Below are 15,140 nucleotides of genomic sequence, written 5' to 3'. Positions count from 1 at the left end.
ATGTATATGACAATAAGCTAATCTGAATCTTAGTTCACTTCGTGTGTGCAATTCTGGTCACCTCACTATAGGAAGGAAGTCAAGGTTTTAGGGAGGGTGCAGAGGTTTACCTGGATTAGAGGGCATGTGCTATCAGGAAAGGCTGGACAAACTTAGGCTCTTTTCTCTGGAGCAGCAGAAGCTGAGGGGTGATCTGTTGGAAGTGTATAAAATTATGAGGGGCATAGATAGGGTGGACAAGCAATATCTTTTTCCCATTATTGATAGATCCTATACCAGAGGTCACACATTTAAGGTGAGAGGGGGTAGGTTCAGAACAGACGTGAGGGGTAAGTTTTTTTTACTGAGAGAGTGGTGGATGCCTGGAATGCGTTGCCTGATAGGGTGGTGGAGGCAAATTCATTGGGGGCTTTAAGAGGGACTTGGATGGGCACATGAATGAGAGGAAAATAGAGGGATATGGGCATTCTGTAGGTAGGAGGAAATAGATATGTCAGCACAACATTGTGGGCCAAAGGGCCTGTTCTGTGCTGTACTGTTCTATGTTCTATGTTAACCTATCCACATACCTTTGTAGCCTTATGATGGCCTCTTCACAACTTACTTTCCTACTTACCTTTTAACAGATGTTTAACAACTTCTGTCATTTTTCAGTGCCAGCAGTTGATATTAATTCGAAAAACAGTTGAGACCCCAACAGTGTGGCCCACCACTTGCCAATCAGAGAAAGACCCATTTCTGCCCACTCTGTTTCCCATTAGCCAGCCAATCTTCCACCCACGGCAAAATATTATCTCCTGCGTCATGAGCTTTTATCTTCTGCAATAATCTTTGACGTGGCACCTTTATCAAATGCCTTCTTGAAATCCGAGCATTGTACATCCACTGGTTCTCCTTTATCCACAGTACATGCCAATTCCTCAAAGAACTCCAAATATTTAGTCAAATACGATTACATCACACCATTTGTCTGAATCCACTGATTTGTTTTTTTTTAAATGTTTTTAACATTAGCTTCCAACATTTTCCCAGTGACAGTACAGATCAGGAGGCCGACAAAATGAGAGGAGGAGAGTGAGGGAGATTCCCAGCAAGTAATAAAATTCCTTGACTTTCTTTAAAAGAAAATACTGTAACAGTTTGATTGAGTCCATTTCTTTATTCTATATGCCATGTTTGAAGGCCAATAAAGTATGATACAGCATTGCTCTTACAACATTTACTTGTTATATTTCATACATTTCCATACAGCATATAAACAAAGTATGAAATGGTGCTAGTTTGAACATAACATTTGCAGTACAGTATAATACAATGCAATTATACACATAACCTGATTTCCATAAAACAGAAACATCCAACTTAATTGTTCATCCCTCAGGAGGATTTTTTTTAGTGTAGTCACTTTAATAAAGTCATAAATACTCAGGATCAGACTACAATTACTTTTACTGAAATTACAATATAATTATTCTGCTTAAGCGTACCTACAGTTTACCCAAGGAACACTAGGCCATTAATTACATTTAACCCTTCCTTATCCACAATCGTACAACAGCACTTTTCATTGATTAATAAGGTTTTGAAGCTCAATTTAAACAGGTAATTAGTTACTGGACCACCTTTATTAAATAGAGAAAATAACACTTTTAAGATAAAGCAATGACTCAAGCATGAGCAGTTTTAACAATGCTGCTATAGTGCAGGCGATACCAGTACTTTAAATAAAAGATGTGCAAAATCTACTGAGGAGCATCAATACAACTAGGCTGAACTATAGCTGTTTATTAACTGCTTCATTTTATCAATCCAGCAGCTATTGATAATCAGTACCATCAGACTTTAAGAATTAGTGAAGTGGGTTTGAACTCGTCATGGATTGGAAAGGGTTAAAAACAGCACAGTTCATAAACTCATGGACATCAGGGCTTAGATGATAGGATAATCACAGAATTTGCAGATGCCCACACAGTTCCCTACCGTGTAAAAAGCTCTTTGCAGTTGAATTGGAAATTCAGTCTGCTGATTTAGTGTAAGTCAGTTTTAACTGGTACCTGGGCTGCACAATTAGTTAAGGTCACAAGCCAAATGGGACCAGGGATGACAGGATATTTTTTTTTCAGACCTCTGTTTGCAAATATGCCAATGTGAGAAGCACAGGTCTGATTTGACATCTGGGAGTACAAATGTCACAAACCTTTTTCCCAGGGTTGGGGAATCAATAACTAGATGGTGTAGGTATAAGGTGAGAGGTTAAGGTGAACTTGAGAGGCAACTTTATTTTTTTTCACACACAAAGGGTTGTATATATGTGGAATGAGCTGTCAGAGGAAGTTACTGAGGCAGGTAAAATAACTTTTAAAAGACAGTTGGACAAATTGCAAATTTCTATAGATGTACGGTGGAGAGCATTCTGACTGGTTGCATCACAGCTTGGAATGGAGGCTCCAATGTGCAGGATCGCAAGAGGCTGCAGAGGGTTGTAGATCCAGCCAGCTCCATCACAGGCACAACCCCCCCCCCCCCCCCACCATCGAGACATCTTCAAGAGGTGGTGCCTGAAGATGGTGCCATCCATCACCAAGGACCCTCACCATCCGGGACATGCCCTCTTCTCCTTACTACTATAGGGGAGGAGGTACAGGAGCCTGAAGACCCACACTCAATGACTTAGGAATAGCTTCTTCCCCTCCGCCACCAGATTTCTGAACAGTCTGATTCTGTTTAGGTTAGGGACCAAATACTGGCAAACGGGAACTAGTTTTGATGGGGCATCATGGTCAGCATGGACCACTTGGGCTGAAGGGCCTGTTTCCATGCTGTACAACTCTATGAATTCTCTGAACTCTACATTGTTTGGGTCAAATCATGGTAATGATTTTAAACAAAGGCAGCCCAAAACCTGCTCGCTTGAAAATAGTGTTCAGATTGTAAATAGAATTATGTTCATGCAAATGGGTGATTTGGCAAAAGATACTTAGTTGGAGAGTTTAACGTCATTTTATCCCATCAGAATCATATGTGAAGCTGTTCGAACACCACCAGAGGATATTCTGAACGACTGCTTTAATGGAAGGTTGGAAAATTTACTCACACAAACCCAGAGAAAAAAAATCATACTTCAGCAACGCAAAATATCAGCTTTCTGCTTTTGAAGCAATCCAGAACAAAAATGGTTCATTCTATTTTTAAAATGCTGATTTTTAAATAGGTACAGTTTAATTCAGCTAAAAAAAATGTTTCTGCATCTCTTCAGATTCACTGAGTCCCGTCCACATTCAGAAAATTCTGTGATTACCTTCATCCGTACCTTGCGAAAGCTCACAGAAGCTGACATATACAGCAGCATCCAAGGGCATCTACGTACCGACGTGCAGTACACAAGAAACTTCTACAAAACTGCCAGCAGATCAGCACGTGCAGAGAAATGAAGTACCTTAAGACAGTGATGCACATGGCCTGGAACCTGCTCAGAGTTTTCATTCATGAAACTTTACACAATACTGAAGGGATTGCTCCCACTGAAATTAAAAAGTAACTGCACAACAAAATCTGCGCAAATGCGCTTTTGACTACAGGCATCTAAATGTCACTAGCAGGTCAACAGTGGCATTTCAAATCATTCACAGTCCCTACAACCTACATTGAAATTACCCGATTTAAACACTTTCATTGAATTCCCAGTATTTTTGAAAAACACAAGTGTTCACTGAATATTGGTCATCAGTGCTGAAGAATGAAACCACTTTCCACTTTTACATCCCTGACGACACTAACCACTTTAGGCCAAGAACATGAATTTGTGAATGTTATGGCCATTACAGCAAGATGAAAAAGTGTAGCCAAATATGACAGCATTTAAAACTCTTGTTTCTGTCTAAACATCTTGCTAGCATAGTGATAAGGCACTTGCTTCTCACCTTTACATATTATAGATATAGTCAGGCAAAGCATTATATTTCAAAAGTAATGTAATGAACCAAATGTTGGCAATGGTAGCATTGGGTCTTTTAATCTTCCCCCACCCTACCCCACCAAAACCACTTCTAAGGAGAGTTACTGCTAAGTACTGCTACCAGCCTATTCATATGGTAACTTAGGCACTTGTGCTGTAAAAGAATTTTAACATTAACCTGTAAACATAACTTTAATTAGCTGTCCCAGTCAGAGGTCAGTTTTCCTCATTTCTTACAAAAAAAAGGGTTAAAAATAGCTTTGTAAAGGAATTAATAAAAAGAACTCAAATTTAAAATTTTGCCTGGTACATAGTGCCTTAGCCAGAGAGCTCCCGTGGGTTTTAGGAAATATAATGGCCATTGCTTTAAGGCTGAAATTACACTTATAAATCTGGCCAAAGAAAGTCAACAAGAGATTCAAGGACGCTTGGCTTTTATCCACAGATTTAAAATGACCTTCAGTTGATGTTGAGCGCAACAATCGCTTCAGAGACAATCACTGCTCTTGCCTTGGGGTTGCTGTGAAGAAACTGTAGCTATACGGCAGAATGATAATGGACAGGGTGCAAGACCCAGTTGCAAACTATCATTTCTACTTATATTTCTATTTAGGAGGTCAGAAGTAGTTCTGGCTATAGTGGAGCCCAAAGCATGGCTTCTTGTCCATTAGCGTCAGGATTCAAATCCTAATTGAAGAGTACAAGGTCTCCTTCATTTGCTAGCAGTCTAAGCTCATAAATTCAAAAAATTCTGACCAATCTTAATCCAGAAAGAGTTGAGCCCAAAGTCTAAATCAACTTAATTTGGCACTAATTAGAAATCCTCACTTAAGACAAACCAAACAAGGCTGCTACAGAACCCAACCAATGCACCTCAGCCACATCCAGGAATCGAAAGCAAATATCAGTCTTCACATTTGATCTAATGTCTGACCCATGAGTGCAAAAGAGGGCACAAAGTGGGAAAGAAGTTACATTCTTTAGCTCTGCTGAACCTGCCCTGATGACTATACACACATTATACATATTTATAAGTTAATACTGTGGAGCCATTTAGTTGGCAGACTGAATTTTAAAAGTTGTGCACAGAACTGCTGTAGTTCAAAAGGACAAAATCCCTTGCCGCAGAGGTGAACGGTGTAGATGATCCTAGCATGAGGACTCAAAGAACAAAGGCCACATATGCTGGTTCAGTGGGAGCAAAGCCGAAAATTGCCAACTGCACTCACCATCAGAAACAGTAAATGCAGCTTGGAAGCTCTCAACTTTCAAAAAGGTATACTGAACATATTTTCAAAGCTGCAATATATTCATCATTTGGTTACAATTTCTGCATTTGTCAGTTTGAACACATGGAAGTAATAGTTAAAAACACAATACAAATAACTGATTAATGAACCAGCTTCTACCCAATTATTAAGCACAGATTTTAAAATCTCACATTGCATGGAATTGAATTCAACTGTAAATTCTTAAACTGTTATACATTGGCTCCACCTGGTGGAATAGTGTGCTGGACACTAACTGTCTACTCCTTATGATCCATTTACTTCCCTTGCTTCAACACTTAATTTGTTTGTAAGGAATGGAATGAGAAATACTTGTTCCTCCAACAATAGTTGTTACCAGGCAGACTAATCTAAATGCTTCTTATTTCTTACGTTCAACCTCATATTCGGGAACAGAGGATAATCACAGCTTGCTGCTTCAGGTCTTTCTACCTAGTGTTGTTCAATATGGACCCCCTGCCTCCATCTCTGTGCATCTATGACAGGATACCTCCAGGAACTGTGATGGAAGCGGCTAGCTCACTGTCCATGGAGTATGACTAATGTCAGGTTGATAGCTCTACCAATTTTAACATTGCTCTAAATGTCGTCCTGCCCTCATGACAGCCATAAGAGAACAACTCTAGCAGGAATCACTGGAAAACAATAAAATTCGGGAATACAGTTTGGTTTTACACTTCCCTCTGTAAATCAACGATTCCTACTGTTACAATTAGCTAAAGTCAATCCACACAGGTCAGATCCGAACCAAAGAGATGTCTGTTCTGTAATAAGCCAGATGCTCACTGCACAACCTCAACAATCCACAGGAGATCGAGCCACTTCTCCAAAGACCGAATTTGATTTTGTTTCTTTAATTTCATGCATTTCCTTGCTGTACAATTCACAATTTAATTGTGAAAACTGTGAGCAAAGCACACTGTGATTCTAACCTAACTTCACAAATCCTGCTGAGGGCAAGTACTTGGTGTCTTACTAAACATTCACACAATCAAGCAAATTTAAAAAGGAAAAGAGAAGAACACACAAAAACCCTACTTTCAGTCCAAATCTCCATTACCTCCTGGCGTTACAGCAATGTGGCACATTGCTTCTTCTAAATACCAAGCCACAATCAACAAGCAAAAACGTCAACTGTGCAAAGATAACAACTTAGCAATATTTTATACATTCTGCCTAGTAAGTGGACCCTTTTTTAGCTATAAAAGTACCAAACCTAATGCAAACTGAAGTGCAGCATTATCTCTCATCACTGTAATACAGGAAGTCCCCGGGTTACGAACGCCCGATTTACGAACGCCCATACTTACGAACCGACCTCTGTAAAGCCTATTATTTAAAAAAAATCGAGTTACATACAACGGTTCGTACTAACGAACGGGTAGACTACTTTGCACGATGCTCAAAACACTGCGCGTTTTAAGCATTATTATATTTATAACGTTTTAGGTAAAATATATACTATATACTAAGACAAACATTTGACTAATTGACACTAGGTGTGAACTGTACGTAACTGTTCCGATTTACATACAAATTTGACTAACGAACAGACTCAAAAACGGAACTCATTCGTAATCTGGGGACTTCCTGTAATTATAATTTAGTATGGGTAGGCTGCTAAAGGAATTAAGCAAACCCTATGTACCCGAATAATAAATGGAATTAGATCCAGGAATGTCATGTGAATTAATGACATTTTGCATTATCACAGCAGCTAACATCACAGGGATTTTAAAAGAAGATTACGGTGTATAAGATTCAATTATATCAATAGGATAATATGATACAAGACTTTGACAGCTCGAGACATTAATGCATGAAACTGAAACTTTGTACAATTTTAAGCATCTTAATTACATTTTTTTTTATATCATCTTGGACAGGTACTCAGATAGGAAAGGCTCAGAGGGATATGGGCTTAATGCAGTCAAATAGGATTAGCGTAGGTAGGCATTGTGGTTGGCATGGTGACATAGGCCAAAAGGGCCCATTTTTGTGCTGTACATTTCTATGATTCTATGAACTTTAGGAGACTTGAGTACAGTGATGCCTTTCCTAAACCCGATTTTGTTTTTGTTTGGGTAGTTCACACCCATCAACTCACTCTACAAAAGACATAAATATACTGCAGCTTTAAAAGGCATATTGAGAAAGTTGAACAAACTCAAAATGTCAGGCAATGTGGTCAATTACAGGTAGTTATTACACTATTTCCATTCCCACAGACTCATATGAAAGGCTTATGGCCAAACACTTGTTCAGTGGTCACATTTAATGGTAAAAGTATAGGGTGATAAAAAGGAACTCTGGCCTTTTTGTTTAACTACAGCTAAAACACAACACACAAGTTAGCAATTAAAGTACCAACAATCTGAAGGAGCGAGCAAGTCTCAGTGTAAACAAGGCACCAGACTGACTGGATTTTGTTCAACACTATTTCATGCATGGAAGGTTGGCACTTTGTTTGGCACATTTTGTAACCCTGAAAATGTCAAGAAGCCAATAACAGAAAAAGAAAAAGACAAATTAAGGATGTTCAATATAAATTGCAGAAGGCCAGCTAGATGAAAGCACATTTTTTTGATGCAAGTGCACAATACATATCACTTCCAAAGCTCCCTGTTTGTTGCTCGAAAGGATCGAGAACGTTGGGTATTTTCCCTTTTTCTAAGCAGATGTATTGTAAACTTAAAGAACTGAAATTTTGTTGCATGTATCAATAATAAAAGAATATTACTACAAAGTCACTATTGCCCACCTCACTGTATCCACTATTTTTTTGAACATTCCCAATGAACATTTGAACCTAATTTACCGCATCAATACTTTTCAGCCATTTTATTTTCATTTCCTCTTCCTTGATCACCCCTCCCCACCTTATTTCTGCAAAGGCACTGAACCATTCTTGAAATGGATGAGCTTGGTGAAACAGCTTCCTCCCTCCCATCTTGGCAAACTCGAAAATTGTGACAGAATGGCCACTGCTCACATGTGAGAGTTAAGACATGTGGTGGGTGTCCAGCCAAAGGCTGCTCCTCACGCAGAATGCAAACCCACACCCTTCAGTGTGAGCCCCGGTGCAGAACTTGGTAAAGAAATTCCAGCCTGCGTCTCAAACAAGTGCAACTGTCTCAAATATATCACTGCCAGAACTCAACCATCCTACTCAGTCCTGATGCAAGGTTTTGACTCAAAACATTAACAGTTCCTTTCCCCCCACAGATGCTGATTGACCCCTTGAGTTCCTCCAGCAGATTGTTTGTCATTCCATTGCACTCAACTGTTGTCTTCCCCCACCAGGCATGGGATAGCTACTTAAAGAGATACTGAGGAAGCACAACACACTTAATTTGTACTTGTGCTGATTTTATTAATACAGCTATAAGGGATCAAATTAAAGTCAAACACTAATTTGATTTCTGTTGATAATGAAAACTGAAAGTGTTTCATTGAGCAGATCACCTTTGGAATTTGTACCAAACATCCTTAACATCATTGACAGTTGTGACTGAGCTACTCCATGTAATTCTCATATAATTTGCCACAGGATACATGGCAAAATGATGCTGACTGATGCATAGTAATGACTGTCTGCAAACACCTTCAACAGTCTTCCTGAAACCTGGATCAAAGAGACAGTATGTTTCCAAGGGCCTGCACATGGTCTTCTTCATTAAATAGGATGCACATCAACGAAGAAAATGACTTCATAAAGCATTGAAATTTACTAAAAGCACATGGCCCTATTCTTAAAGTAGCAGCCCATCAAAATGTTTATTTCTTTACCAAGAGTCTTAAACTCAAAAGATCACTGCAGGAATGTAGTAATAATTTAAAGCCATTCTGAAATGTTTGTGTATTTCTGACCTTTGGACAGAGACTGTCCCTTAAAAAAAAAGGCAAAGTTTTCTTTAAAGAAGAAAATGCAGATGATAATGTACCATATTTGACACTTCAGAAGTAGGACACTTTCAATGAATTCATTTTTAATGGCAATTATGGCTAGCAGTGGGTCCCAACAAACGAAGAGCTGTAACAAAACACAGGAGAAGGATTAAAAATACGCAAAACAAAATGGGCATATGACCCATTCCAATAAAACATACAATACCTGACCCAAAGCAAAATCATTGTTCACCTTTACTTTTTCTGTAATCTTGCAACTCCAGTATACAAACTTATCTCAATTCCAAAAGTGAAAGAAAATCACTTCAATAAAAATAATACCCAAACCTTTCAAAAAAAGCACACATGAACAAAACGAGTAGTAGAATATGAAAGGCCAGATAAAGCTGATTCTTCAAATCAAGTTCTGAAGAAGTTAACTAACCAGGATACTGATGAGAGTCAAAGGGCGATACATCATAAAAATAGGCCCTTCAGCCCACTCAGTCCATACTGACTATCAACCAACGCATTCACACTGTCTACAATAATCAATTTTTTTTGTTCCCTACATTCTCAACAACCCTCCATAGATTCCACCACTCACCAGGGGCAATTTACAGTGGCCAATTAACCTACCAACCCACAAGTCTTTGGGATATGGGAGGAAACCAGAGCACTCGGAGGAAACCCACACAGTCACAGGGCGAATATGCATACTACACAGACAGCTCCCAAGGTCAGGATTGACCCCAGGTCTCTGGTGTTGTGAGGCAGGGGCTCTACCAGCTACGTCTCTATATTCCCGCAGTATGTTCTTAATTGTCATCTAATACATTTCGTCAAAACGAACAGCTGAGGTTCACATTTTGCTTAAATCCCCAAAACAGACCAAACAAGAATGATATAATTTCAAAACCAATCTCCTACAGATCATCTCTATTTCAACTCAAATTAAATAATTCATATGTGCCTCATTAGCTCCCTGGTTTAGATTATTCCACAGTGTGTTGTTAACCAATAGCAGCAGAAATAAGCAGAGAAAATGCAGCAGGTCAGCCATGAATCACCGAGATTACTGAAGTGCCTGAGGCTTCAAACTTTAAGAGATTAATGCACGTTTACAGAGCTGTGACCTGGAGTTCCAACTAAGTACAGAGATGCTCAGTTGGAAGTCACAAATAAAATGCGAGTGCACCAGAAAACTGATGCAATTTTATTTAAGCACGGCATATTGCAATAGGAACAGCTTTAATACTTAAAATACACATTTGTATTTTAATATATTTGTAAAGGTGACAGGAGTGGGATATTGTTCCTTCTGGGAAATAACAATTGGTGGATACTCAGGCTATAATGCACCTCAAGGACAAACAGCTGCCTATCTGTTCCCTCAGGTGGACACTACAGATACTATTTCAAGGATGATCTGGGAAATTATCCAAAGTGACGTTGAAGATATTTTTCCCTCAGTCACAGAAATTTGGTCATTTTCATACTGAATCATGTACCATATCATGGCTTGGCTTGAGGGCAAGAGACAGAAGATTGTGGTGGAGGATTGTGGAGGCCTGTGACCAGCGGTGTGCAGCAGGGATCGGTGCTGGGTCCACTGTAGTTCATCGGTTATATTAATGATTGGATGAAAACATAGGTGGCATGGTTGGTAAGTTTGCAGATGACACTAAAACTGGTGGTACAGTGGACAGTAAAGGTGGTTATCTCAGATTACAACGGGGTCTTGATCAACTGGGCCAATGGCCAAGGAATGGCAGATGGAGCTACACACGGAAAGTGCTGGAGTAACTCAGCAGGTCAGGCAGCATCTGTGGAGGGAAATAAACAGTTGACGTTTCGGGCCGAGACCATTCATCAGGACTGACGAATCCTGATGAAGGGTCTCAATACAAAACATTGACTGTTTATTTCCCGCCATAGATGCTGCCTGACCTACTGAGTTCCTCCAGCATTTTGTGTGTGTGTTGCTCCAGATTCCAGCATCTGCAGAATCTCGTGTCTCCAAATGACAGATGGATTTAATTTGGATAAATGCAGGTTGTTGCATCTTGGCAAGACAAACCAGAGCAGGACTTGCCCAAGGGAGTGTTGTAGAACAGAGAGACCTAGGGGTGCAGGTACATAGTTTCTTGAAAGTGGCGACACAGGTAGACAGGGTGGTGAAGGTAGCATTCGGCAGGGTTGCATTCATTGGTCAGAATATTGAGCACAGGAATTGGGATGTGAGCTGTACAAGATGTTGCTAAGACCACATTTGGAGTACTACATGCAGTCCTCGTAGGAAGGATGTCACTAAACTGGAGGGAGTGCAAAAAAGATTTACAAGGATGTGGCCAGGACTGGAAGGCTTGGGTTATAAGGAGAGATTGGATAGGTTAGGACCTTTTTCCCCTGGAGCATAGGAGGCTGAGGAGTGACATTATAGAGGTTTATAAAATAATGAGGGGCACAGACAAGTTGAATAGCCAAGGTCTTTTCCCCAGGGTAGGGGAGTTCAAAACTAGAGAGCATAGGTTTAGCTAGAAGGGGGAAAGATTTTAGAGGGAGGGGCAAGTATATAAAATGAGGGTGGTGAGTATACAAAATGAGCTGCCAGAGAAAGTGGTAGAGGGGATACAACAACATTTAAAAAGCAATGGGACAGTTACACGGATAGGGAAGCTTTAGAAGGATATGGGCCAAACACAGGTAAATGGGACGAGCTCAGTTAGACAACTTGGTCAATACAGACAATTTGGGCTGAAGGGCCTGTTTCGGTCTGTACAGCTCTACAACTCTATGTATCCTTATGGGAGCTTGCTTTTGAGGTTCTTGCACAATGACAGTTTCTGCATCCATTGGTTCTCAACGTCTTTGGGGCATTTCAAGAGGGACGGGAAAAGTACAATACAAATTCAAGTTGCCTTTTTGTTTCCAGACTCGTGTGTGTCAATGCACTGTTGAATTTTGGAACCCCAATATAAATACAATGTTAGACTAACATAATAAATCAGGAAAGTGACAGTGCTTACAATGGCAGGTCTGTACTGTTGTGCCTTGTCTTGCGTGACGTCCCGTCATCCCTTGGTAGTGCTTTTTGCAAACTGGACATAGCAGCTGTCTTTTTAATGTCTATAACAGCGTAAAACTCAGTCCTACGTGTGGGAGTTGGCGGGACTGGAGTGCTGGGCAATTTGGGGGTCTGGGGGTTATCTGAGTCACTGGCACCCTCCAGCTCCACTTGGATGTAGTTTAATTGCCTCTGCTCGGGGCACGGGCGTCTAAAGTCAAAGCTGAAGACGTTTGGAGTGCAATCTCGCCGCCGCGTGAAGTCTACTTTATGTAAACCAGGCTGAATTGTTACATTCTCCGTGTTGACGTAGTTCCGCAGTGGGTCAAGGTTACTGTGGTATCCATTTTGCGGGGGAGTTCCAGAGTCACTCCAATCCTCTTCCTCCCGCCTTTGTGTCTGGCTTTCCCACACAGGAGGTAAAGAGGGCAGATTTTCATAGTTCAGCATGGCTGTCTTCCTATGAGCACAGTTATTAAGGTTCTGGCTATCCCCACTCATCTTAAGCCGACCTCGTCGAAGTCCTGTACCAGATGTCACAGGTAAACCATTAACATTCTCGTAAGTCATCTTGTTAGGGACGCACACCACACTCTGGTCATCGCCATCCTGGGCAATATCTCGGTCCTGGAAACTCAAGCCTCCGCCGCAGTATTCAACATGTTCTTTTTGTCGATCCATTCTTTCGAGCTCCATCATTCTTCTCTGAACCGGTGTTGGTCCCAGGACAAACTTAACCTCACCTGGCTGCAGTAGGACTTGAGGAGATCGGTCTTCCACTGCAGGGCAGTGACTTGTGTGGCTCTGCATCATTTCAGAGATGGAGGGTCGCGGTTCGGTCAGACCGTGAACACAGGGTCTTCTCTTCCGCTCCTCATCGACATTGGAAGTGTTCACATATGTGTGAATCTGTAGCAAACAAGGCAGAAGGTTGGAAGAAATTATAGCTGCCAACTGTTCACTTAGGCTTTATTAACACTACCAAATTTAATCAGGATTGCACATACGATCAATGCAAATTATTCAAGTTGCCCATTTTTTTTTAAATCATGCAATCTGTTTTAATTCAACTGAAAAGTTAAGTCAAAAGAGTAGAATGCAACTCTTCTTAATTTTAACCAATTACAAACAATGCTTTACCTAGAACTCTATCTGCCTAGTGTACGAAACTGTTGTGAAACCCAAATAGTCCCACTCATTTCCTATACAATTTGACATCCACATGGTGAATGTGAATCAAGTCTTTAAATTTTTCCCCTAAGTAAAAAAAATGCCCTTTCAGCACAAATAGTGTTTACTAGTGAATATGTACATTTTAAATAGTGTCCCTTTATTAGAAAATGGGACAGAATTCTACTGCATTAAGTTGGTTTATAATTTTGATAACAGATATAATTGTCCAGAAAATAGTTTAGCAGGACCTGTTAATCACTTTATTGGAAACATCAACATACAGTGAAGATGTGCACTTTACATGCTGTATGATAGTCCATTTCTAGTACATTCATAGCTAAAATAATTTCTATGATATTCCTGAAATTTCAATAGGCTTGTGATCAGCCAGCTGAATTCAGGAAACGCCATCGTTTGATACTCTCGTAGATTTGGCACATTTCTCCCATGGTCATGCTGCAGGTGACTGTGGTCCCCAATTATGCTCTCTGTATGACTATAAACATACAATGCAGTTGACACTATCTAACCTCCGGACAGACTGCAGCTTCTTGTCAAACAACCCAACCATTTAAAGTGGCTTGCTCATCATCCAGCTATAGGAACTGAAGAAGGTAAATCAGCTCTTTGACTATATTCCACCATTCAAATAGGTCATAGCTGATCTGCATGTCAAATCCATCCACTTGCCTCGCTTCATAACATTTAATACAAATTTAATTTTCAATCCACTCAGCCACAATACCATTCTTTAAAGATGGGTGTGTGGGGTAGGGGACAGGGTGGAGTGTTCTGGATTTTCACCATCATTTTCCCAGCACACTACCTGGCGCTTAAGGTTTCATACGTGACATTTGCTGTTTATTCCCATGTTAAACAGATGTACACTTTCTGACCCCAACATTTGTTTCATTACTTATTAATTTTATTTACGTACAAGACTTGATTATTTGCCCACAGTGGCTTCCTTCCATGAAACTGTTCATAAATGTATGTCCACACACCTGATCATCACCTCCTACAATCAGAGGGTGGGTGGACTCTTCACCCACTGAGGAGAGACGTGCGCTTCCAATGGAAGGATGTCGAGTCGAGGGGTGAGAGGAGCCATCACCCATTGGTGGGTAACAAGGGAATCCATTTGGAAATCCAGACACAGTGAAACCAGGGGCTGGAAGCAAAGTTATTAACAGTCAGCTTCACTCAGCAAAAGAACTGCATGTTAACACGATCAAACTATTCTATCTTTATTCCTCTATTCTAACCCAGCCAGACACCAAAAAAAAGTGCAAAGATCATTGGAACTTTTCCAGAAAGTAATCAATAATGATCATACCAGGAGTCACACTAATAATGAAGATGATATATGGATACAAGAGGTGATGTCTCAGGAAGGTGGCATCCGTTATTAAGGACCCCAATCATTGGGGCCATGCCCTCTTCTCACTGCTGCCGTCAGGGAAGAGGTACAGGAACCTGAAGACCCACACCTCAAGGTTAAAAAACAGCTTCTTCCCCACTGCCGTCAGATTCTTGAACCAACCTGAAAAGCCCTAATTCTACCTCAAACTATATTTCCCTAATGTCATTATGTTTGTTTTTGTTTATTTTGTCGTGTAAGGTGTGTATAATTTATGTTAAGTTTATGTAATTTATGTTTGTCACGTGTGCAATATACTGTGCTGCATAAAGCTAATTTTCATTGCATTTATACCCTGGGTATGTATGCCCGTCACAACAAACTTGAACTTTAACTCGAGGGCATCAG

The 15,140-nt window shown here is 40.3% G+C and overlaps 1 protein-coding gene across 6 annotated transcripts in view; it reads right to left on the bottom strand.

Moving 5' to 3' along the window:
• Positions 1 to 1,162: 1,162 nt before the first annotated feature.
• The window catches only part of LOC127581064 (fibroblast growth factor receptor substrate 2-like), a 75,118-nt gene continuing 61,140 nt past the window's right edge, over positions 1,163 to 15,140 (bottom strand). For 5 of the 6 annotated variants that reach the window (XM_052035131.1, XM_052035128.1, XM_052035130.1 and 2 more), the window contains exons 6-8: positions 14,377 to 14,543; positions 12,162 to 13,108; positions 1,163 to 9,277 (exon numbers count right to left, since the gene is read on the bottom strand). In XM_052035131.1, the coding sequence (XP_051891091.1) occupies positions 9,250 to 9,277; positions 12,162 to 13,108; positions 14,377 to 14,543 (1,142 nt within the window). In that variant the 3' untranslated portion in view covers positions 1,163 to 9,249. Of the gene's footprint in view, positions 9,278 to 12,157; positions 13,109 to 14,376; positions 14,544 to 15,140 lie in introns of those variants that run through there. The other variant, XM_052035133.1, reaches the window with a different exon arrangement.

Source organism: Pristis pectinata, chromosome 20 (genome assembly GCF_009764475.1).
Source record: "Pristis pectinata isolate sPriPec2 chromosome 20, sPriPec2.1.pri, whole genome shotgun sequence".
In the NCBI taxonomy this organism is placed as follows: domain Eukaryota; kingdom Metazoa; phylum Chordata; class Chondrichthyes; order Rhinopristiformes; family Pristidae; genus Pristis; species Pristis pectinata.
This window is presented reverse-complemented; position numbering and strand designations above follow the sequence as displayed.